Here is a 24,871-nt window from a genome sequence, read left to right as displayed (position 1 = left end):
ATTAGTACTTATAAGAAGAGACTCTCTCCACCCTATAAGGATGTAGCAGTCTGCAAACCAGGAAGAGAGCTCTCACCAGAACCTGACCATGTTGGCATTCTGAGCTTGGACTTCTCAGCCTCCAGAGCCATAAGAAATAAATGTCTGTTGTTTAAGCCACTGGGTTATGGTATTTTTTTTTTAAGCAGCCCAAACTGACTAAGATGGGCAGGTTATTTAACAGCTTTCTACTCAGTTTCCTCATCTGTAAAAGGGAATAATGATGTACCCTACTTCATCGGCTTGCTGCGATTTTTAAATGAGTCACTATACAGAAAACACTTAGAAGAGTGCCTGGCCCATATAAGTTGCCATTGTTAACATAGATGGATCCGATAATCATACAATGATGCCCTTAAATTTATCTGCAAATAATTACTTAATTCCTTTTTTTCCTAAATTCTTACCAAGCAATCTTCTGATGGCTTCCTATATATGGCATGACTTCAGGGAGATGTACTGGCCTAAGATATAAATCCTCTCAAGGTCTCTGAGATAACTACCTGTAGAATTTTTTATTTGATTATCTGAGTCTTTATCAATCAGTACATCACTGCGATGTGTTGCCAAGGAAGCAGAATTCAGTGACAGCTTGCAACTTTTTATTACCAGCAACAGTGTTTGGCTATGGAGAATTTCTCTTAAGTAAACTGTCAAGGGATTGAAATCATTTTGAGTTTGATTTTCTAGTCACCTATTTTGTTGGCTCTACAAATTAATCCATAGTCATTCATATGTAAGAGCTTGAGACTGCAGGAAGTGAGCTCACAATGCCTTAAAATGTGAATCTTGGGGAAGTCATTTCAATATATTATAAAAGGAATTACTTTATACTGATATGAAATCTATTAACTTGTTGACATTGACTGGTCCGCAGTAACTTTTACACTATCCATACAGAACACTACGCATATAGAGGTCTTGCTAAGCCAACTTTTCTTGAAATCTGAGCAAATTACTTATAGGCCAATGGATATTACTAATTAAAAATAAGTTTTCCCTATTACTTTATGAGTCCTCTTAAAAACACTTGTCAGGATTCAATATTAGTTTGCTACTACGTTCAGGATGAATGTATTTGTTTTGATGTAAATTAAAGCATCTCTAAGATACTGTTGTTTATTATTTAGACTTTTACAAATTCAGATTGACTCTCCTTCAAATACTATTCTAAGTTTGAATGAACTCTTCATTCTACATTTCTTACTCCAAATGGACACAGTGTAAAACAAGTAGCATAAACATTCCTGTTCCTCATCATGTGATGCTGTGAAAGTCATTTTGCATCAGTGTGGCAGCCATGCAGGTGACCCACTCAGATATCCTTTCAAAAACAATTCCTGTGGGAAGCACAGATGACTGACACCTTTCAACTGCCACACTTTTGGATCCACTGTGGAGTTCATAGCACACCATGCCTCCCCAGGCTGCCCCCAGACTATGAACTGAACACAGAAGGAATACTAACTGGCCTTTCTGGTCTGCAATGCCTCTGCTAGCAGTGCTAACTCGATAAGCACAGAATCCCATCTAGCACAGCATTCATAAAAATACCCATTTCACAGAGAATGAAGTATAGGAGTGGGCCAATATCCATGAGATCTAACTGTTGTATCATATGCTGTACTATTTACATGAAATTGTCCTCATAGAGTACTGGAAAGGCCTACTGAAGTAACAGCTAAATCAGCAGCTCAAAGACGATACTCAACGATGGTGTACCATCCCTCAGGATATAGTATAGGCACTAAATCAAAGATCTCTGTATGGCACTATGTTTCCAATAGGAAAAATATGGATCTGGGAACCAAGGGGTGAAAGCAAGAATGGTCTCATTTACAATCACTCCCAATGACCCACGGGGGAACATTGTGCTTCACTTCCCACGACTCTGGGCTGAGCAGTTGGAAGTTCTAGTCTTCAAGGTTTTCTTTCTTGCCAGGAGGCACAACAGTGATATACTGAAATATAAGATATTTAGTAGTATGGCACTTTTAATCTTTTGCACCCAGGGGCTAGCAACCAAGGATAATTGACTCTTACTAGCAAGAAGAAATGGGGCTGCTTTCACACAGTAGAGACAAGGAAGAAAACACGTAGAGCCCAGGTGGTCTACTTGGGTGCCTCTTGGCATTCCCTTGCCCAATAGTAACTGTGAATGGACACATGCAACAACCCCAGACTAAGAAGGGTATGATGCCTAAAGTCTACAACCCCTTAGGAATGAATGTTTAAGCCATTATCACCTCTATTTCTCAATTCCCTTTCTCTGGCAATAAGAATATCTTCTTTATCCCAGGTACAGGGAGGGGACCTTCTATAGGGGATGTTTACTCCCTCCTTTCAGGAATAAAAAGGAGGGTCAGAGTGCCCTTCCTGCATCTGATGTTTCTCAAGGGCCTTTAATGTAAAACAGAAGCAGCAAATTTTGGGGTAACATGCTCTGAACTCCTCCTGTCTTGTTACCTTTGTTTGTAAGGTCCAATTGTTCCTCCTGCTCATTTCTGCCCATCATTCAAATCCTGTCCTCATGCTAGCATTTACCCTGCTGAGTTTAACTCATGGGGTTCTTGCCATATGCATTACATAACTTGTTACTTCCAAAATATGCCCTCTTGTATTGTGAATATCTGTTAATGTATTCATCTTATCTCCCCAACTAGAGTACAAACTCTTTAAACACTTGACTCATTTGGTAAATATTCACAAATGCATAGTTTTAAAAATGCATCATTTTAGATGCTGAAACTAGTATGCAGACTGTCACCAACGTAGTCACTCATACTAAGAGTACTGGAGTTAATGAGAACATTATAGTATAATTAAATTGAATGATTGTTATATACTGGACATAATTCTAAATTTCTTACATATATTATTTAATTCATGACTTTGTTATCATCCTTCATGGTTTTCTTTCTTTCACATCCCATATTTAATCCATCCAATTCAATTGACTGTACCTTGAAAATAGACCTGGACTCCTCCTACTTCTCACCAAATTCACTAGTACCATTCTGGTTCCAGGCTCCATCATTTCTCTCCTCATTACTGCATTAGCCTCTCAATAGGTGTATTCTTAAAACAGCACAGTGTAGTCTTTTTAACGTTTTAAGTCATACTTCTGTTCAAAATCCTCAGGTGGTCACTGACTTCACTCAAAATAAAAGACAAAGTTCTTTGTGGCTGACAAGATCCTATGTGATCTGGGGCGCCTGGGTGGCTCAGTTGTTGGGCATCTGCCTTGGGCTCAGGGCATGATCCCGGAGTCCTGGGATCGAGCCCCACATCAGGCTCCTCCGCTATGAGCCTGCTTCTTCCACTCCCGCTCCCTCTGCTTGTGTTCCCTCTCTCGCTGGCTGTCTCTCTGTCAAATAAATAAATAAAATCTTTAAAAAAAAAAAATCCTATGTGATCTTCCTCCTCCCTCCATAACATGAACCTCGTCTCCTGCTACTCTGTACCCTGCTGGTTCCCACGCCAGCCAGGCTTGTTCTTACACAAACACCTAACAGATTCAGGGCCTTGGCTTCTAGCTTTTCCACCTGCCTGGAACGCATCCCTAGTTAGATGCAGCTAACTGCCCTCTTTTAAGTTGGCTCAACTTTCACCTTCCCAGTAAGTCCTATCTTACCCTTTAATTCTGCCACTTGCCCTTCTACCTACTCTGAATCCTCCCTACTTTTGGAATCCTCTCACTGTCTTAATTTTTTTTTTCATAGCACTTATCACTTTTTAACATACTGTATAATTTTTTTTTTAACCTGTATATTGTCTGCTCTACCCACCCTATGTAAACTCCAGGACAGTGATCCTCGTTTCATTCATGGATGTATCCCAAAGAGCCTAAGTCAGTGCCTGGTACACAGGCATTCAAGAAGTACTTAGTGAATGAATTTGGAAACTAGATTTTCTTTCTGCAAGGCCACGGCTCTTCCGTGAGGTGCCTTAACCGGCTTCTCAGCTTCTGTGCTACGCAAAGGGCCAAACCCCAGGAGCTTCGAGGTCAGGGGGGCTAGTTCCAGACTTAGACTTATAATACAGAGGAGATATAAGGTAAAAAACAAAAAACACTAAAAGGTGCAGTTAGTTTTTTGCATGTGGCTAAGGAAGTAAAAGCAAACTTCTTCTCCCTCCGCAACAAAGTGTTTCAATTTGCAGCACAAGTGACTTTGAATATTCTCCTACCGAAACAAATCCCAGGCCGCCTCACTCGTGCTCGGCGACGCCGACCCTGCCCTTCCCCGAGCGGCTTCAGTGCCCTCACTTAGGTGGTCAGGCCGTGCCTACACATCGTTCTTTTCTGGGCCCCGAAGTCCCTGTCACCGGGACAGCGTGCTGATTTGGCGTATCCTCCCCGGCCAAGCGACCTGCAGGCAGTCGCAAGGGTCGCAGCGCCCGGCCGCTGACAGGCGGCGAGGCGAACACCCGCGCGAGGCCCCGGGGCGCGTCACGGCGGCCGCGGCGGCGGCTACGGCGGCGACTTCCCGGCTCCCGCCCCCGCCCGCCGCACGCACGCGCACTGCGCCCGCCATGAGGGTCGCTGCTCTGATCAGGTAACGCGGTGCCGGAGCGGCCTTCCTCCTCCCCTGCCAGCCTCTCATCCTTTCTTGCTGATTGGTGCGAGCTGCAGCCCGCGCTTTCGGTTGCGCGGAAAAGAGAGTGTTTGTGCGGGAACCGCGTGTCGGGGGTTCCAGCGGCTCCCCCCGGCCACAGGAAGAGGCGGAGTTTTCAGGCCATTGCGCGGTCCGGCGTGTCCCGGGGCCCTGACTCGCGCTCCCCGTGTGTGCCTGTCCCCGCCTCTCAGATTTTTCCGGCCCCCAAACTTGGATTCACCGGGGGAAGTTTAAAACCCACCGATGTCTGGGTCTTCTGCCAGAGCTCTGGTTTCATTACTCTGACACGGCCCAGGGTCGCATTCTTAAAAAAAGTGTAATGGGCAGTGACGTTGGAGAGCCACAGCTTCACTCCACCTAGTCCTCCTCGGTAGTTCCTTCAGTCTTTCTGCTTGGTTCTCGGGGGTCCGCCTTTCTCCCGGGAATGTAAATAGCTCCAGGCCCCTCCCACTTAATGCCGCCTCTCTCTCACCTGCTTAGGGCAAAGGTGTGTTTTACCTTGTACAGGAAAGGGTCGCTTCCCTCGGGGTTAAAATGGAGTTGTATCAGTTTTATCCTAAACCCAGTTGCTTTTGCTGCAGACACTTACGTGCTTTTAGATTGACCTACGGTAACATAGTCTATTCCAAAAGAAGGTTGAAATCTATAGTACCGCATGATATTTAGGTGTCTAAAGTTAAGTCCTAAGATAACCAAAGACAGGCCAGTTTAAATGTTTCCTTATGCAGTCTGTAAACTGAAGCAAAAGTAAACGTAGTACCATTAGAAAGGGAATTTAGACCGCGGTACTTGAGTATTTGATGAGATTTGGACCTGTAGAGCATATCTGAGATACACCACAACCATGTTTTCTTCTGTAAGCCCATTGAAGATTTCGTAAACGTTTTTGTTTAATGCCCTATTTAATTGATACTAACAATAGTGACCTATTAACAACTATTGATGTAGCATTCTAATCCCTGGAATATTCCAGTTTATTTTACTTTGATGCCATTTTTAGGACTATAACGTCAGAATAATTATTGTTATTCAGTACATTTCCTCTGTAAACCAAGCGATTAATCTCTGACCACTGTGGTCTTCATGTGATCAACTAGACAAGAATAAAATGTAGTCCAGGAAATGAGTGATTCACGTCATACTCAATTGGCCAAAAGTTTAACCATTAAAATAAGACACACCAACTAAGATTCAGATCTTGGAAGGAAGAAGATTGCTGTAATCCATTACAGTAAATATTCAGTAATGTGCATATATTACTCTTATTATAAAAAAGCAAATTACTTAAAAACGGCAATGTTGGAAAATTCTTGCTAAATTGTAAGATCTGTATAAATGTTAGGAGAATGAATGCTATAAGTGTGAATATATGACAATTTATATATATGAATATGAATGCATACATAAAATACATTTATATGAATATACATTTGAATATATATGAATTTAGACTTAAATACAGTGAATCTATTTGTAATATATCTTGTGTATGTATACTAAAATGAGAGATGGAATATGTTTGTGTGCTCTAAGGAATATGTGAAACCAAGATTCTCACATATCTTTAGAACATAAAGAACATTATTCTCCTTATACACAAAAGAATTATTCAGTTTTACAGCTGAATGACACCTTGAGGATTAGCTAAACCATTCTCTAGTTTTATAATGAAGCATGTACCCAAGCACATTGAGTAACTTGGCTTAGTATACCAGAGTTGGGAACTAAAATTCTAATCTTTTATAGGACTTCTCATCTAACATATGCTTATGTACTTTGTAATGTTCTGAGAGGTGAGTAAGTTACTCAGCATTTCCCAAATCTTTTGTTCTTACGATCTTTGCTGGACACTAGTGTTCATAGAACAGTTTGGGAAGTACTGTGGGGTTGTTTTTCTAATAATTTAATTTAATTTATCTGAGAGAGAGTGAGCGAGAGCAGGGGCAGAGGCAGAGGAAGGAGACAGCCGCCTGAGCAGGGAGCCTGATGCAGGGCTCGATCCCAAGACCCTGGGATCATGACCTGAGCCGGAGGCAGATGCTTAACTAACCTAGGCACCCCTGGGAAATACTATTTTATAACCATGTTTGAAATTTTAGCATATTTTCAGATGAGTTATAAAGCTAAGCTCTGATTGTGGATGTATACCCATTAATATTCTAAAGAATTAGAATTGTTGTATACCTGTTAATCTTTAATATTCTAAATATTCTAAAGAATTAGTCAAATCTTTTTGCCCTGAGAAAATAGAGCAGTGAAGTTCAGTAGGGGAAATTGTGGAAGACATATTAGGGTAATATCAGAGTCTGAGAAAAGGGAACATGATGTATAATTTCACTGTGCCTCTCAAGGTCTCCCCATGAGAAGTTCTAGAATGGTAGTTACTGATTGGATGTGGTAGAGGCAGAGAAATGTTGGGAACTAAAATACAAGGCAAAAGGGCCAGCTTCTAGGACAAGCAGTCTCTTTTTAAAAGTTTCTTGGGCTATGAATATATCTGACTGTTGCCTGGAGGTGCACTTGCAGATTTTAGGCAAAGATTAGAACGAATGGAACAGGAGGGAGGAAAAAGAGAGGCAATGATGATAAAGGAAGAAATACGTATGGTGAGAAGCAATAGAGTTTAATCCAAAATAGAGGTTGCCATTCAACCTTGTTATATATGAACTTTCCATAAAGGTTGCCGTTCAACCTTGTTATAGATGAAACTACTTGTCTTGACTACGTGATTTGCCCCTGCCTTAAGTAGATTTGGTTGTAGAATTTAAAAGTTCCTTTCAATCTGTTTATTAGCATTAAGGCTCAAGCCTTAGCCTGCCATCGTATATATATATTTTTAACTTCATCAGTGTAATTCAGCATTTTGTTTTCTATCTCTACAGAATGTGAACCCACCAAGTACATCAAACTTTGTCATTAGATTGGGTCTCATATCTTTAATTTGAGCCTTTAGTTGGTGATGGTAGCCAACTGTTAGATTTCTTGTAGTAGAACAGAAGAGATTTTTTTCTACTTTTCCATAGAGAATTTCATCTAAGGAATATATATAATAGCTGTTTAGCTAGAATTTAAAATGAAATCATTTTTTTTTTAATTTTCAAAGCACTTTGTATATAAAGGAAAGCCACTATTATAAACCGAAGAGTTATCGTATTTTGTTTAGAGCGATCTTTGTTATAATGGCACGTAATTCCATAAGCTCTTATGAGTAGCAGCCTTAGACATTCAGATTCATTTGCTCAATTTGGTTATGCTATGGAAATTACTTGTTTTTTTGTATTTTAATTGTATAGAAGTCCCTCAAATATTCGGAAAAGTTGAATGAATATATTTTGATATCTAATGATTCTATGTTTAATAATTGTCAGTACCCTGATATTTTTCTATTTCTTTTTTAGTGGTGGGAAGGATAGCTGTTACAATATGATGCAGTGCATTGCTGCTGGGCATCAGATTGTTGCTTTAGCAAATCTGAGACCAGCTGAAAACCAAGGTAAGTGTATTCCTTTATTGGGAAGTTCTCTAAATGACTGGAACTCCAACTTCATAATTGCATTCTATTGTGTGCAGCGTGCAAAGATAAAAATGGAACTAATATATATTTAGCACCTAATTAGATGCTAGGTTCTATGCTAAATGTTTTTCATTACATATCCTTTATTCCTCGTAAGAACTCCTAGAGAGTTTTATTTGTAGTTTTATAAATTTGTCCAAGGTAGATAGCTAGAACAAACTTGCAGAGCTGAGACTTGAGCCCTTGATTCTCCTTACTTCAGAGTGTACTGCTGTTCCTCTAACACGTTTCCAAGTGTTGTAACCAACATACAGGTAAATAAGATACAACCTCTAGGAGCTTGGGAAGTAAGACACACATTGATAAATGATTCATCTTAGGTGTAAGCTAAATATGTAAGAGTTGAGAGAGGCATAAAGCAACACATTTCCACTTTTTATTTTTCTGTGATAACAAGGGCATCCACAGGTAATTCACAGACCTCATTTTAGCTGTGTTTCACTTTTCTTCCCAATGAAATTTCCCCCATCAGAATTTTTTTTCCCCCTGTGTCCTTGTCTGTGTCCAAGTTTCCTCTATGGATAAGTACACGAGTCATATTGGATTAAGAGGCCACCCTAATGATCTCAGTTTAACTCATTACATGTGCAGTGACCCAAGTTTCCAATAAGATCACATTTTGAACTGTGGATTTAGGATTCAACCTTCAACAATTTTTTTTTTTATTTTTTTGAGATCTGACTGACACATAGCATTATATTCGTTTTTATCTGTACAACATAATGATTTGGTGTTTGTATATATTGCAAAATGATTACCACAATAAGTTTAGTTTCATCTATCACCACACCTGGGTGTACTTTTTTTTCCTAATTGGAATTTTTTAAAAAAGGAAACTATTCACCAATTTGCCTTTTATATCTTCTATTACACTTATAACTATAGATATTAACTGTTACAGTATAACAGGGAGAGATTAACACTTGTCTGACTTTAAACTGTTTTTCCACATGGCTCTTCTAGTAAGATCTTTTTATCATCCCCTTTACTCAGCTTTTTTCAAGACCATGCTTTTGCCCTATTGTTATTTTAGGATGAATTAAATGAGTTGTATATGTGAAAACGCTAATTAGAGTTCTTGGCATGAAGTAAGCATCCAGTAAATTTAGTTCAATCTGAATCTAGCGCTAAATATGTCCTTTTTTTCTTTCTTCCTTCCTTCCTTCCTCAAGGCTGCCAGTCCGTTGAATTTTTGTTTTTATATCATTTAACAGTTGTTGTCTATTTATTTTGTCTTTGATTTTTATCCCCAAGTAGATTGCTTATAAGATTCTTGAGAGGAAGGTCATATCTTCTATGTTTCTTTAATTGCACCTCAGCACTTGGAACAGCTCTATGCCTGTAATAGGCATTCACTCAGTTACTGGCGGACAGATGAATAATGACCTAACTAGAATTAGGCCTGGAAGAGCGAGCAGTTGTTTCAGTCAGATATTTGAATTTTCTTTCCTTCACAGTTAAGACCCAGGTAATGCTGGAATTGAAGTGGGAAGATAGAAGTTAGAAATATTTTATAGGAAGAAATAGAAAACAGGTCTTATAGAGGGCCAAGGGTAAACACATACTCTATGATTTTGCACTAGGATTTCAATGATGAATAATAATAGCATTTTAGAAATGAGGTGTTTGGAAAATGAACTCCTTTTTCTGACTTTAAATAATAAAGAGAAAACTCTTTGACTAAGGGCAAGTGGGAACTATACTGTAACTTCTATATTATAAAAGAAGAAGCAGAATTTTGTTGTAGGCTTATGTTCTGTTATCAAAGGAAAAAAAATTCCCTTATTTCTTGTGACTAATCAGGCAAGTAGGTTTTTTAAACTTTCTGTCTGGGAGGTCTTGGTATTTAAAAAGCAGAAATTTATATAATATATAGTACATACAATGATATAATTTCCCTCCCGGGAGTTTCGATCTTGTCTTAAGCTTTTCTACTTGAATTATTATAGTTACTTTGTAGTGAATCATTAATGTATAATCTTCCATGCGCTCATGGTTCACTGGCAGAATGGGTAAGATGATAAGCAAAGTGTATCTTTAAATTATACCTCAGAATGGTATGGAGACATTTACTTCGAATACTGTTAGTGAGAAAAAATTCAATAGTAAATGGAATTAAAATCTTACGAAGTAAAAGCTGGAAAATCAGCTGAAACTAGAGTAATTGTAGTGAAAGAGAATAGATGGCTGTGGGCTAGCAGATGGAAGGGGTTTAGCTAATCTTGATTTAAAGTCAGCAGGAAGTTGGTGATTATTGAATGTTTCATTGATTGACTTCTTTCCCCCCCCAAACATGTTGTAAAAGGAAACTTAATGAGGAATGACTGGTAGAGAGAACCTTAGTATAGAACTGGTTAAAGTGAATTCATGGCACTGGGTTTTCAATGGGTAGTCTGGAAAGGAATTTATTCCCATCAGTGGGGATAATGTGAACTTGTCATAAAATTCACAAAACCATCTCTTTAAATTTGTAGTAGGAACTTTTGTGGCATGTTAATTGAGGTGCTTCAGGCAACAGTGGAGCCTTTTGGTTTTGTTTGATCTCATACCACTGTTGCAGTGTAGGTTCCATTCATACGAGTTCCGTTGTGGTTAGGACTAAATGGAGCCTTAAAGGAAAATTGTTTTCTAGGTTTCTGAAGTCAGTAAAATGTTGTTGTTATTGTTTTAAGATTTATTTGTTTATTCTAGAGAAATAGAGTGAGAGCACAAGCATGTGACTGGGGGGGGTTGCATGGGGGGAGTTGGAGAGGGAGAGAGAATCCCAAGCAGACTCCCCACTGAGCATCGAGCCCGACAGGGGGCTCAAGACTGAGGCTGACAGGAGGTGAAATTAAGAGTCAGACGCTCAACCCACTGAGCCACCCAGGCACCCCAGTTAGTAAAATGTTTTAATTATTATGCTACTATCAGGAGGTTTCTTGCTAAGAAGCTCAGAGTTCTTTAAATATATAATTTCAGTTGTATCAATATTCTTTAAAAGTAATACATTTAAAGATCCAGTGTGTCTGAGATGAGGATAAGCGGAAAGGTTTTTAGGTGACTTTGGCTATATCTCTACTTCCTACTGTGACCAGGAATAGACAGTTACATAATAATAATGTGAGTACATGGAAGCCAGTCTGATGTGTGGGTTTTGGTTCAGACTTGTTGGCCAAAATGTGATGGGATATGATGATGGTTTTGATTACAGAAGAGGCCCTTAAAATATCAGTTTTTCATCCCTTTTTATAGGTTATCCTTCATACTCACATTCACTGGATATTCTTGGCATATATATGTACACACACGCACCCGTACATATATGTCAAACAAATTGTTTTGTAACCTTTTTTTTTTTTTACTTACTAACATATTCTGAACATCTTCCATGTCATTAAGTATTATCCCATCACAGCATTTCCTAGATATCTTCTTTGAAACACAAAACCTGATGAAATGTAAGTCTTCTAAGGGTACATAAATTTCAGAGATGGTTCATACTCTCTCATACTTAGCCTAGGAAGAATTCAGCAAAGACACCTACTTACGTGTTTATCCCCATTTTTAATAAACCTATTTGACCATGGAATCTTTTTTTCATCCAGTCTATTAATATCTCATGGGATTCCTATTCTACAGAACATGCTTTAGAAAATGCTCCTTCTTCATTTGCAACAACATGGATGGGCCTAGAGGGCATTATGCTAAGTGAAATAAGTCAGACAGGGATAGAAATATTATATGATTTTATTTATATGTGGACTCTAAACAAATGAACAAATAAAAAAAAACAGACTCCTAAATACAGAAAACAAGTAGTGGTTGTTGGGGAAGTGGGCGGGGGAATGGGTAAAATAGATGAAGTAAGTTAAGAGGTACAGACTTCTATTTATAAAATGGGGTTGTAAAGCACAACAATGGGAATATAGTCAATAATATTATAATATTGTTGCATGGTGGGAGATGGTGACTGTTTGTTGTGGTAAGCACTGAGCAATGTATAGATGTCAAATCAACATGTTGCACACCTGAAACTAATATAATGGTTGCATAGTATTTCATTATATGAATACATTATAATTTTTAGTGTATTATAAATAATGCTATGATGGATATCTGCAAATAATATTCTGTTCATTCATGATTCTTTTTTTCTAAAAAGTGAATGTAGAAGATCAAAAGTCTGTTCTAGTATGTTTGTAAGATTCCTTATATCATCAAAAAGTTGATGTAACTCATCATTTTACCTGTATCAATATTTGTGGAATCTTGCAAAACCAGTGATTGTGTTATTGCTTAGCTTATATTCCTGTATTCATTTTTAACTGCTCTAACAAAATTGAATTCCTTTTTCTTTTTTTTAGATAAACAGTTTTGTTTAAAATGTATTACAAAACTTACGAGTCCACCTGAGTCATGGTGATTTATTATTATTTTTTTAATGAGATGAAATTGGTATGTAACATACTAGTTTCAGGTACGCAACATAATAATTCAATATTTGTTTAAACTACAAAGTGATCACCACAATACATCTGCTTACCATCCATCACCATACAGTTGACCACCTTTACCCATTTTGTGCATCCCCTTTCAATTCCTTTTCCATAACCACAAATCTATTCTCAATGGTTTTGGTTTTGTTTTTTGTTTGTTCATTTGTTTTGCTTTTTAAATTCCACATGTAAGTGAAATCATTTGATATTTGTCTTTCTCTGTCTGACTTATTCCACTTAGCATAATGCCCTTGTATGTGGCAGTATGTATGCCACATCTTCTGTATCCATTTGTCCATTGATGGACACTTACATTGTTTCCATATCCTGGCTATTGTAAATAATGCTGCAGTGAACATGGGGGTACATATATCTTTTTGAATTAGCATTTTTGTTTTCTTTGGATGATTACTAAGAGGTGGAATTGCTGGGTCATATAAGTGCCAGTTTTAATTTTTTGGGTAACCTCCATACTGTTTTCCATAATGGCTGTATCAATTTACATTCCCACCAGTAGTGTAGGAGGATTCCCTTTTCTCCACATCCTCTCCAATTCTTGTTATTTTTTGCCTTTTTAGTAATTACCATTCTGGCCAGTTGAGGTGGTCATTGTGGTTTTGATTAGCATTTCTCTAATAATTAGCAATGTTTAATATCCTTTCACATGCCTGTTGGTCATCTCTATGTCTTTTTTAGAAAAATGTCTGTTTAGATCCTCTGACCATTTTTATTTGGATTCTTTGGGGGGGTTTTTTGCTCTCAAGTTGTATAAGTTCTTTATATATTTTGGCTATTGACCCCTTATTGGATATATGATTTGCAAATATTTTCTTCCATTCAGTAGGTTCCTTTTTCATTTTGTTGGTAGTTTCTTTTGCTGTGTAGAAGCTTTTGAGATTGGTGTAGTCCCACTTATTTTTGCTTTTGGAGTCCAATCCAAAAATTCAATGCCAAGACCAACGTCAAAGAACTTACCATCTGTGTTTTCTTCTAGAATTATTGTGATTTCAGGTCTTTCATCTATTTTGAATTCTGATTTGTCCAAATATTTAATCTATTTTAAATTCATTTCATATATGGTATATGTAGTTTCATTCTTTTGAAAGTGGCTGTCCAGCTTTCTCAACACCATTTATTGAAGAGACTATCCTTTCCCCAATGTATATTCTTGGCTCCTTTGTAGTAAAGTAGTCAGCCGTATATGTGTGGGTTTATTTGTGGGCTCACTATTCTTTTCCACTCATCTATGTGTCTGTTTTTATGGCAATACCATATTGTTTTGATTATTATAGCTTTGTAGTATAGTTTGAAGTCAGGAGCTTGATACCTCCTTGTTTGTTCTTCTTTCTCAAGATTGGTTTGGCCATTCAGGGTCTTTTGTGGTTCTGTATAAGTTTTAAAATTATTTGGTCTAGTTCTGTGAAAAATGTCATGGGAATTTTGATAGGTATTGTATTGAATCTATAGATTGCTCTGGGTAGTATGGATATCTTAACATTGTTAATTCTTCCAACCTATGAGCATAGAATATCTCTCCATTTATTTGTGTTCTCTTCAGTTTCTTTCACCAATATCTTTATAGTTTTCAGTGTGCAGGACTTTCACCTCCTTGGTTAGATTTATTCCTAGGTATTTTATTCTTTTTGATGCAATTGTAAATGGAATTGTTTTTTTAATTTCTCTTTTTGGTGGTTTGTCATTAGTGTATAAAAATGTGACAGACTTCTGTATCCTGCAACTTTTCTGAATTCATTCATTAGTTATAATAGTTTTTTTGTGGAGTCTGTAGGGTTTTCTATATATAGTACCATATCATCTGCAAATAGTGACAGTTTTACTTCTTCCTAATGTAGATTTTTTTTCTTGCTTAATAGCTGTGACCAGGGCTTACAGTATTATGTTGAATAAAAGCGATGAAGGATGGCAGGGTGCCTGGGTGGCTCAGTTGGTTAAGCATCCAACTCTTGGTTTTGGCCCAGGTCATGATCTCATGGGTTGTGGGATCAAGCCCTGTGCTGGGCCCCATGCTCTGTGTGGAGTCTGCTTGAGATTCTCTGTTTCTGCCCCTCTCTCCGCTCATGCTCTCTCTCTCTCAAATAAATAAAATCTTTTTTTAAAAAGTGATAAGAATGAGTGTCATTGTCTTATTCCAATCTTAGAGGAAAAGCTTTCAGCTTCTCACCATCAAGGATGATATTAGCTGTGGTCTTGTCATATGTAGCCTTTATTATGTGGAGGTGCATTCCCTCTATATCCATTTTGCTGAGAATTTTTATTATAAATGGATGCCAGATTTTGTCAGTGCTTTTTCTGCATCTGTTGAGGTGATCATATGATTTTTAGCGCTCATTTTTAAGATGGTGCCTCATGTTAATTAATTTGCAGATGTTTAACCATCTTACTACCCTGGAGTAAATTCTACTTGATCATGGTGTATGTTCCTTTTAATGTACTTGATCATGGCGTATGTTCCTTTTAATGTGTCGTTGAATTCATTTGGCTAATATTTTGTTGAGCATCTGTGTTCATTAGGGATATTTGGCCTGTTATTTTCTTGTTTTGTGGAATTTTTTTTTTTTTAAGATTTTATTTATTTATTTGACAGAGATAGAGACAGCCAGCGAGAGAGGGAACACAAGCAGGGGGAGTGGGAGAGGAAGAAGCAGGCTCCCAGCGGAGGAGCCTGATGTGGGGCTCGATCCCAGAACGCCGGGATCACGCCCTGAGCCGAAGGCAGACGCTTAACCGCTGTGTCACCCAGGCGCCCCTGTTTTGTGGTATTCTACTCTGGTTTGTTATCAGGGTAAAGCTGGCCTTGTAAAATGAGTTTGGAAGTGTTCTTAAGTTTTTTTTGGAGGAATTTGAGAAAGATAGGTATAAAATCTTTTTTGAATGTTTGGTAGAATTCGCCAGTGAAACCATTTGGTCCTGGACTTTTGTTTTTTGGGAGGTTTTTGATTCCTGATTCAATCTCCTTACTAGTTATCAGTCTCTTCAGATTTTCAATTTCTTCATGATTTAGTCTTGGAAGACCATATGTTTCTAAAAACATCCATTTCTTCTACATTGCCCAATTTGTTGGCATATAATTATTCTTAGTAACTCCTGTGGTCCCTTGTATTTCTGTGGTATCAGTTGTAACAAGTCTTCTTTCATTTTTGATTTTATTTATTCGAAGTCTTCTTATTTCTTTGCTGAATTCTAGCTAAAGTTTTGTCAATTTTGTTTATCTTTTCCAAGAACCAGCTCTTAATTTCTTTGATCTTCTCTTTTGTCTTTTTAGTTTCTATTTCATTTATTTCTACACTACTCTGCATTGTTCCCTTACTTCTAGCTTGGGGCTTTGATTATTCTTTTTCTAGTTCCTTAGACGTTAAGTTAGATTGTGTATTTGAGATTTGTCTTGTTTCTTGAGGTAGGCCTGTATTGCAATGAACTACCCTCTCATAATTGCCTTTGCTCCATCCTGTAGATGTTGGATTGTTATATTTCCATTTTCATTAGTCGCAAGGTATTTTTTGACTTCCCATTTGATTTCTTTATTGACCCATTAGTTCAGTAGCATGTTGTTTAATCTCCACCTTCTTATGATTTTTCCAGTTTTCTACTTGTAATTGATTTCTAGTTTTCATACCATTGTGGTCAGAGAAGATGCTTGATATTATTTCAGACTTCTTAAATTTATTGAGTTTTTTTGTGGCCTAACATGAGTTCTATCCTGGAAAATGTTCCATGTGCACTTGAGAAGAATGTGTGTATTCTGCTGCTTTTGGATGGGATATTCTGTTTAAATCTATCAAGTCCATCTGGTCTTATGTGTCATTTAAGGCTGATGTTTCCTTGTTGCTTTTTCTCTCAGGATGATCTGTTTATTGATGTAAGTAGGGGTATTAAAGTTCTCTACTATTATTGTATTGCTGTTAATTTCTCCTTTGGGTGTGGTAATATTTGATCTGGTAATATTTATATAATTAGGTGCTTCTCTGTTGGTGCACAAATATTTACAAATTTTATATCATCTTTTGGGATTGACCCTCTTATCATTATATGATGCTCTTTGTCTTTTGTTACTGTCTTTGTTTTAAAGTCTATTTTTGTCAGATGTAAGTGTAGTAATACCACTTTCTTTTTGTTTGCATTTGCATGGAATATCTTTTCCATCCCTTTATTTTCTGTGTGTGTCCTTAGATCTAAAGTTAGTCTCTTTTAGGCAAAAGAGATGAGTCTTGTGATTCGCTTTTTTTTTTTTTAAGATTTTATTTATTTGTTTGATGGAGAGAGAGACAGCCAGTGAGAGAGGGAACACAAGCAGGGGGAGTGGGAGAGGAAGAGGCAGGCTCCAAGTGGAGGAACCTGATGTGGGGCTTGATCCCAGAACACCGGGATCACGCCCTGAGCTGAAGGCAGACGCTTAATGACTGAGCCACCCAGGCGCCCCCTTTTTTTTTTTTTAAATAAATCCATTCAGTCACACTGTGTCTTTTGATTTGAAAATGTGGTCCATTTACATTTAAAGTAATTATTTATAGGTATATAACTTATTGCCATTTTGTTAAGTTTCCTGTCTTTTTGTAGTTTCTCTCTGTTAATATCCTCTTTTCTTGCTGTCTTTCCTTGTGGTTTAATGCCTTTTTTTAGTGTTATATTTAGATTAATTTCTTATTTTGTGTATCTACTATAGGTTTTTAGCTTTTGGTTGCCATATATAACAGTCTATATATAGTAGTTTGTTCTAAGTTGATAGCAACTTTAATTTGAATGCATTCTTAAAGCTATATTCCCTCCCATTTCATGTTTTTAATATTATGTTGTATATCTTTTAATTTTGTATATCCCTTAACTATTATAATTATAGTTAATTTTTCTACTTTTGCGCTTTAGCCTTTAAGCTGATTTTATAAGTGGTTAATTCACTCCCTGTACTATATATTTGCCTTAACCCATTAGATTTTTACTTGCATATGTGTTCTAGTTATTAGATAGTGCCTTTTCTTTATACCCTAAAGAAGTCCCTTTAAAATTTCTTATAAAGCCAGTTTAATGGTGGTAAATTCCTTTAGTTTCTCTTTTCTGGAAAACTTGTTATCTCGCCTTCAGTTCTGAATGATAATTTTGCTGGGTAGATTATTCTTGGTTGGAAGTTTTGTTTTGTTTTCCCTTTCAGCATTTTGAGTATATTATGATACTCTCTTCTGGCCTGCAAAGTTTTTGCTGAAAAAACAGCTGATAGTCTTATTGGGCGGGGGTGTGGGGGTTCCCTTGTATGTAACTAGTTGTTGTTTTTTTCTTGCTGCTTTTGATATTCTCTCTTTATATTTACCTTTTGATATTTTAATTATAATGTGTCTTGGTACAGATTTTTTTTTAGTTCATCTTGTTTGGAACTCTCTTTGATTTCTGGACTTGGATGTCTTTCCTCAGGTTAGGGAAGTTTTTAGTCATTATTTCTTAAATAAGCTTTCTGTTTTTTCTCTCTTCTCCTTGTGGGACCTCAGTAATATGACTGTTATTACCCTTAATGTTGTCTTGTAAGTCATTTTAGCTATCTTCATTTTTTTTTTCTGTTCTTTTTGGGTGAGTTCCATTGCTTTGTCTTATAGTTCACTGATCCCTTTTTCTACTTTGTTTGCTATCAAACCCCTGTAGTGTGTTTTTCAATTCAGTTATTGTATTCTTCAGCTCTGTGAGTTCTGTTTAGTACTTTCTTATATTTTCTGCCTCATTGTTGAAGTTTCACGGTGCTCATCCATTCTCTTGAGTTTGGTGAACATCTTTATGAATACTGCTTTGAACTCTTCACCAGGTAAATTACTTAACTCCTCTTCATTAAGATGTTTTTCTGATATTTTTTCTTGTTCTTTCATTTGGAACGTACTCCTCTGTTTCTTCATTTTGCTTTCCTCTGTTTGTTTCTATGTATTAGATGAAACAGCTACCTCTTCCAACCTTTAAGGAGTGGGCTTCTTTAAGGAGATGAACCTTGTTGTTCAGCTTTGCCCTCGCTCTTGGTTGTCGCTTGAACTTTTGTGATTGTCTAAGTAGACTGATTTATTCTTGATAGGTCTCCATTGTTGAAGGTGTGCCAAGACCTGTCAGTGTTCTAAACAGAGTGATATCAGTCAAGACCTAGTTTGAGGCTGACTGGAAACCAGATCATCAGGCAGCAGCTTTTAAAGAATGCAAATATATACATTTCTGTGGGGCCACAAGTGTAAACTCTGCTGCCAGACCAGGAGATGTGGAGGTGTCCCCTGGGCAATAGTTACAAAAAGCAGGGCTTCAGGCAAGTGTATAAGCTTCTTTCCGGGAGGTACCAGTGAGCTATGACAAGGCCAAGGGGGGGGTTCAAAGAAGGTGTCTTCTTGCCTGTGGTCCCTGAGAGCACCTCTGTAATCTCTAGATATGTGACTAACATGAAGCCTGTCCCTCAGTTTGAAGCTCCAGGACAAGTAGACAAGGAGGACTTGGGATGGGTTTCAGTCTGCTGTCTGTGCAGTGCTGTGGGTTTGGTAGCCTGTGCAGAGCTGTCTTTCTGATTTTTATAGTCCTGTGAGGCCCAGAAATAGAAGCCCCTCTGGCTACCAGGTTGTGGTAATCAAGGGATGTCCCTTGTGTGAACTGTGCTTGGTGGCCAGCTTTAGTGACGCTGCAGGAGAGTGCTAAGGGTGAGCTGTTCATGGTTTTAGTGAGGCAGGGGAACAGTGCTGGGTGCAGAGCACGCCCATGGCTTTAGCAAGATGTGGGAGGAGCACTGGGGTGGGACATGCCCACAACTTTGGCAGTGGAGGAAAAGTGCACTGGAGGTGGGGCTCACCCATGGATTTACCAAGGCCAGGAAAGAGCACTGGGGGTGGGGCATGCCCATAACTTTAACCATGTAGGAGAAAAGTGTTGGAGGCCAGACACCTGCACTTGCCACCAGTACTAGCAAGGTAGAGAGAGATGGACAGTGGGAAAATGGTGCTTTCCATCTCCAAAGAAAGTCCCTACTCGTCCCTGCCCCTTCAGCAGACACTTTTACATTAGGAAATGAATCTGCACGTTTAATCCAGTCAATTCTCAAACTGCTGGCTTTGTGCTGCATCCTGGGAGGAGTGAGTCATTGCACAAGCTCCTCAAAAGGAGTGTCTCAGATCCCTGCAGTAAACCCCAGTCCCTCTGGGTGTATGCCCCTTTGGTTTTCAAAGCCAGATGTTTTGGGGGCTTGTCTTTCCAGTGCAGGTCCTACATGGTTGGGGTGTCAGATGGCATAAACTCCTCATTCCTCAGAGAGAGTCTTCAGTATTGTGAGATACCTCCCCGTTGTAAGTCACTGCTGGGGTTTGGGGTGAGATTGAGTCTTGGCTTCTGCCACCCACCTTGATGTGGCCCTTTTATCCCTTGTTGTGGAGGGAGCTATTCAGCTAGAATTCAACAGGAATTATTCCATATGTAACTGTAGTTTTAGTACATCTGAGGAAAGAGGTGAGTTCAGGTTCTTTTTATTCAGCCATCTTGGACTGCCTCATAATTTATATATTTTTATAGATCTTGTTGAAATACTGAATATAAAATATATCAAGAGCATGTAACTTATTTTTACAAATATTTGTCACGTGTTAACCAAGTAGCTATTTAGTTAAGAAAGGTTTTTTTCCTACAACTCTAGATGACTTTGTAAATAACCTTGAATGATTTGAGAAACATTTATATAATAAAATCTTTAATTAAATAAACTAATCAAAATTTATTGGCTCTATTATTCTCTTTAAACATTTATTGTATATAGTTTTAAAAATTTATGTGTATTTGTAATTAGCAGTAGGGATGACTGGAGCTGATGTGAACTGGATGCGGCTATGGACAAATGTGCAGCTCTTCCACTTGATTTCACTTCATAAATGCAGAGAGATACATTGTAGTAAGTCTCTAGGCAGGAAAACTCAGGTGGACTTTCAAATCTCCTTTCTTTTTCACTCTGTTTTACTGATTATTTCCACTTTCATTGTTGCAGTGGGGTCAGATGAACTGGATAGCTACATGTATCAGACAGTGGGTCATCATGCCATTGATTTGTATGCAGAAGCGATGGCCCTTCCCCTCTATCGCCGCACCATACGTGGAAGGAGTGTGGATACAGGACGAGTGTACACCAAATGTGAAGGTGACGAGGTGGAAGATCTCTATGAGCTTTTGAAACTTGTTAAGGTATGCCCAGTGACCAATTGCATTAACTGAATTATTTAGTAATACATAATTAACAACTGTTAGTAGCCCAACTATTCTTTGAAAAGATACTTTGTCTTTTTGGGATAGAAAGGAAACTTACTGTGCCTTTATATTAAGTACGATTTAAAAACAAAACTTCTGATACAGTTTGGCATTCAGGATTGTCAGATGATATTTAATTAAGTTTTCCTTAGGATTTTGTAGCTGATGACCTTTTAATCATTTTTTTAAAGCAAATACTTACTGAATGCTTACTATGTGCATGGTATACAGTTCTAGGCACTGGACATAGGGCAATGAACAGATCAGACAAAGCCGTGTTCTGCTGGAGCTTACTTTCCAGTGGAAGCACGTAGACAATGGACAGATAAGAAAATCATATTCTTGGTGGTAAGGAGTATTATGGAGAAGAATGAAACAGTCAAGGTGATAAGGAGCGATGACAAGGGGTGGTCAAGCAAAACCTTTCTGGTATGGTGAAATTTAAATAGACCTAATGAAAGTGAGAGACTGAGCCTTGCTTAAATCTAGTAAGAGAGGTATGAATTAAATACTTAAGTCCCAGTACATAAGAGTTTAGCAGCCATTGTGCATTTATTCATTGTTAATTTTTCTAAAAAGAAAATTTAGGAGAGCAAAGTATGGGGCTCATATATCTAATAGATACTATATTCAGTACATGTTAATTCATGGAGATTATTTTATATTAAGCCATTATCTTTTCATTCTCATTGATAGTTAACTATTTGAATACATTCTATATTCTTCATAATATGATTTTTTTTCAGTTATTCAGTCAATTCATACAAGACATATCTAATGAAATAGAGACTTTAAGCCAATAAATCCCACTTGTCTTAGAATATTTTCACAAAGGAAAGAAAGATTACTGTCCTTTCTGCCAAGGGACATTGCATTTCATTTTCTTATTCTTCAGAGAAGCTCAGCTTTTCAGAAGTTATATTATGAACTAATGTCATGAAAATTTGCTGGTCTCAAATAGCTACCTCAGTGTTATACTTTAAATTTGATGCTGATCAAAACTTAATACCAATTAAGGATTTTGATTAAGAAAAATATATGAAGGACTTAAATTCTTTCAAAGTTTGTTTGATTAAAATATTTCTCATTTTGTATGTCAGCACATTTTCATTTTTATTTACCCTTAAAAAACAAACTGATGGGAAAAATTTTTGGAATAATGCCATAATTTACTGTTTAGTTATGGATAGCATAAGAAGTAGATTATTTTTCAAAGGAAAGTGCAGGGACCTCCTTTCTTTCCTGTGGGAAGATACATACTAGTAACAACTATTTTGATTATCAAACAAGGGAGAAAGGCATAAAAGTTCCGCTTTAGATGGTCTTCTCTATACAAATAAGATCTTGACATTGTTCACTTTAAGGTGTAAAATACTGAGTGCAAAGTCTGCATTTTTAAAATTTCTTTTCCAGGGTACAAAGAATTGGGTAAAACGTTTTTAGCATAAACTGATATTACAAAATGGTGGGACTCACATGAGAAGTAATTGGATTGCTTAAAAATCACTGATAACTGATAACTTTGGAGAAGCTATGTGATAATAACAGCCTTCCAAGAAAGGGAAAGATAATAAATTACTAATCAATTTAATTAAAAATGGGCAGATTAGTAGTAATTAAGAAGAAATTTCCCTTCCGATCCATGCTGTCTTTGGAGAAATGGATGCTTTGCCATTATCTTTATACTAACCGTCAGTTACGACATAAATTAATGCTAATGTTAAATCTTGACAACTGCTTTGGAAGTTCGTACATGATAATTATAACTATAGTTGAAAGAGATGTTATCAAGTTGTCGGGAACTAAATAGTTCCTTCTTTTTCTGTATAGAAATATTAATTTTACTATAGGATATTTTAAGGGCATAAATATTAGAAATATATTGCTTTTGTGGAAGATATTGTATAACCAGGCTTTCATAGTTAAATCCATTTGTGAAACACTGGGGTAAGGATTCCAATAGAGGTCTTATATATTCTGACAAATAATTGAGTAATTATGGAAAAAAACGAATCTAGAAGAGCTATAATTCTTCAGGTTAGTGTTCACTCATTCTAAGGAAAAGATGGAATTGCGTTTTTTAATCCTTTGAATATTAATGAGCATTGGAAGCATTTAGATTCATTTTCAATGTAAACGTTTATTTATAACAGGTTGCAGTTTTGTGACTTTTATATGTAAGTCAATCTTTTGTTTTTATGTCTCTTTTTTCCCCCCAAAAATTAGAGCTTATTTTTGAGTAGGAGATGTTAGTTTTTGCAAAGTGTGTAATTGACTAATTACTGAAAAGAAGTCACAATGACTTGGAAGGATTTATAGAGTTAAATTTCCTAATTATTTTGTAGAAGTTTTGAAAACTAATGGAAATGTAATAAGCCTTTATATCTCACAGATTCCCAGGTGGTTATGACAAGTAGATACATATGTATATCTCAAGGTTACAAGATAACCTGGTTTTCATATAGCTAGCCTTTTTTTATTCTTTAGGATTTATTTAATATTAAAATGTCCCCATGGTTTTCAACTGGATTAATTTGGCATATATATATGGATAACTTGGATTATTTCCTGGAAATACAGTCATTTTCAAATTTTTTGTGTTTTCTTTTTAAGCCATGGAAGAAATGTAATCATTACTGAAGGATACATGTAAACACCATGTCCCTATGGAGAATATATTTAAGGACTAACACATTCATTCTTTCTTCAGTGGTTTGGAGGCACTTCTTACTGTTTTTGGTATCTTCCTTTTTCTTGGTTATTTCCTCTTTTCAGTAGAGTCCATCTTTAAGAAAATTCCTTTGAAATCCTTACATTTTGACAATGTTCTTTTTCTCCTCTCACATTTGATGGATACATTGGTTGAACTTAAAATTTTAGATTGAAAAATAGTTTTTCCTCAAACCATTGAAGATATTGCTCCATGGTCTGCTAGCATTTTGCTGATGAGAAATTTGATGCTGATGTGATTTTTGTTCTTTTTAGCTGAGTCGTTTTTCCTCTCTGTTAACTTTTATGATTGTGTCTTAATGGTTGGTGTATTGAAATGTCACAACAATGCATTGGATATTGAAGGTTGCTTCTCCAGTATCCCTTCTGAAGCTTCCTATTGAGTGGCAGCATGTCCTGTCCTCTTTCCCATAATTCCAGGTGAAAGCCACTCACAACATGGCATTCTCCTGATTATAGCGATTGGATCGGTGATGGTTTTGTTGACCTATATGTACCAAATAGAATGAAGCGTAGGATGATGGATGGTTGGCAGAAGATAAACACTTTTTCAGTATAGAAGGATGTGTGGATGTAAGACCTAGAATTGCTATGGCTTTTTGGTTTCGGATGGAAGAAAACCTGATGTCAGATCTGTCACAAAAAATAGCAGAGCCAATAGAATTGTAGTTTGAGGATGGCTGTGTGAAATCCTCTTCCTTTACTTGTTTGATAATTTGCTCTCCTGATTCTCTCGATTCTCTTTTTCTGGTACTCTTACTGATCAGATGTTAGATCCTAGATTGAATCTTCATGTCTCTTGTCTTTTCTCACGTTATTTTCTACCCTTATGTCATTTTGTTGTACATTATGTGAGATTTCCTTTTTAAATACCCTACTTTCTTAGCAATCATGTTTTCGGTATTCAATAACATTACTTGTTTATTGATTGTTTCTTTTTTGTAACAGCTTATTTCTCCTTCTATAGATGTAAGATCCTTATATCCCTCTTAAAATACAAATTAGTTGTTTTAAACATTATCTTTTGTTTCCTAAAATATTAATGTTTTCTTTAGGGTCTTTTTTCTCATATTTTTTTCTCTTTCATGTTGTAGTCCTTTCTCAACTGTTTTGGTTGCTTATTCGTATCTAAGAATAAGGCAAGAGCAAAGCTGACTGAACATTTTGATTTTAGAGTTTTTCAG

At 37.1% G+C, this 24,871-nt stretch overlaps 1 protein-coding gene and 1 long non-coding RNA gene across 11 annotated transcripts in view; one reads left to right on the top strand and one right to left on the bottom strand.

Moving 5' to 3' along the window:
• The window catches only part of LOC113242064 (uncharacterized), a 338,014-nt gene extending 330,731 nt beyond the window's left edge, over nucleotides 1–7,283 (bottom strand). For 2 of the 3 annotated variants that reach the window (XR_008957100.1, XR_008957099.1), the window contains exon 1: nucleotides 4,228–7,283. This is a non-coding gene — a long non-coding RNA (uncharacterized LOC113242064). The remainder of the gene's footprint in view (nucleotides 1–4,227) is intronic. The other variant, XR_006412073.3, reaches the window with a different exon arrangement.
• DPH6 (diphthamine biosynthesis 6) overlaps nucleotides 4,501–24,871 on the top strand; it is a 428,870-nt gene continuing 408,499 nt past the window's right edge. For all 8 annotated transcript variants that reach the window (XM_057306216.1, XM_057306211.1, XM_057306212.1 and 5 more), the window contains exons 1-3: nucleotides 4,501–4,595; nucleotides 8,054–8,148; nucleotides 20,701–20,894. In XM_057306216.1, the coding sequence (XP_057162199.1) occupies nucleotides 4,573–4,595; nucleotides 8,054–8,148; nucleotides 20,701–20,894 (312 nt within the window). In that variant the 5' untranslated portion in view covers nucleotides 4,501–4,572. The remainder of the gene's footprint in view (nucleotides 4,596–8,053; nucleotides 8,149–20,700; nucleotides 20,895–24,871) is intronic.

Source organism: Ursus arctos, unplaced genomic scaffold (assembly GCF_023065955.2).
Source record: "Ursus arctos isolate Adak ecotype North America unplaced genomic scaffold, UrsArc2.0 scaffold_36, whole genome shotgun sequence".
Classification (NCBI taxonomy): domain Eukaryota; kingdom Metazoa; phylum Chordata; class Mammalia; order Carnivora; family Ursidae; genus Ursus; species Ursus arctos.
The sequence above is the reverse complement of the archived record's forward strand: the minus strand, read 5'-3'. Positions and strand labels throughout refer to the sequence as shown.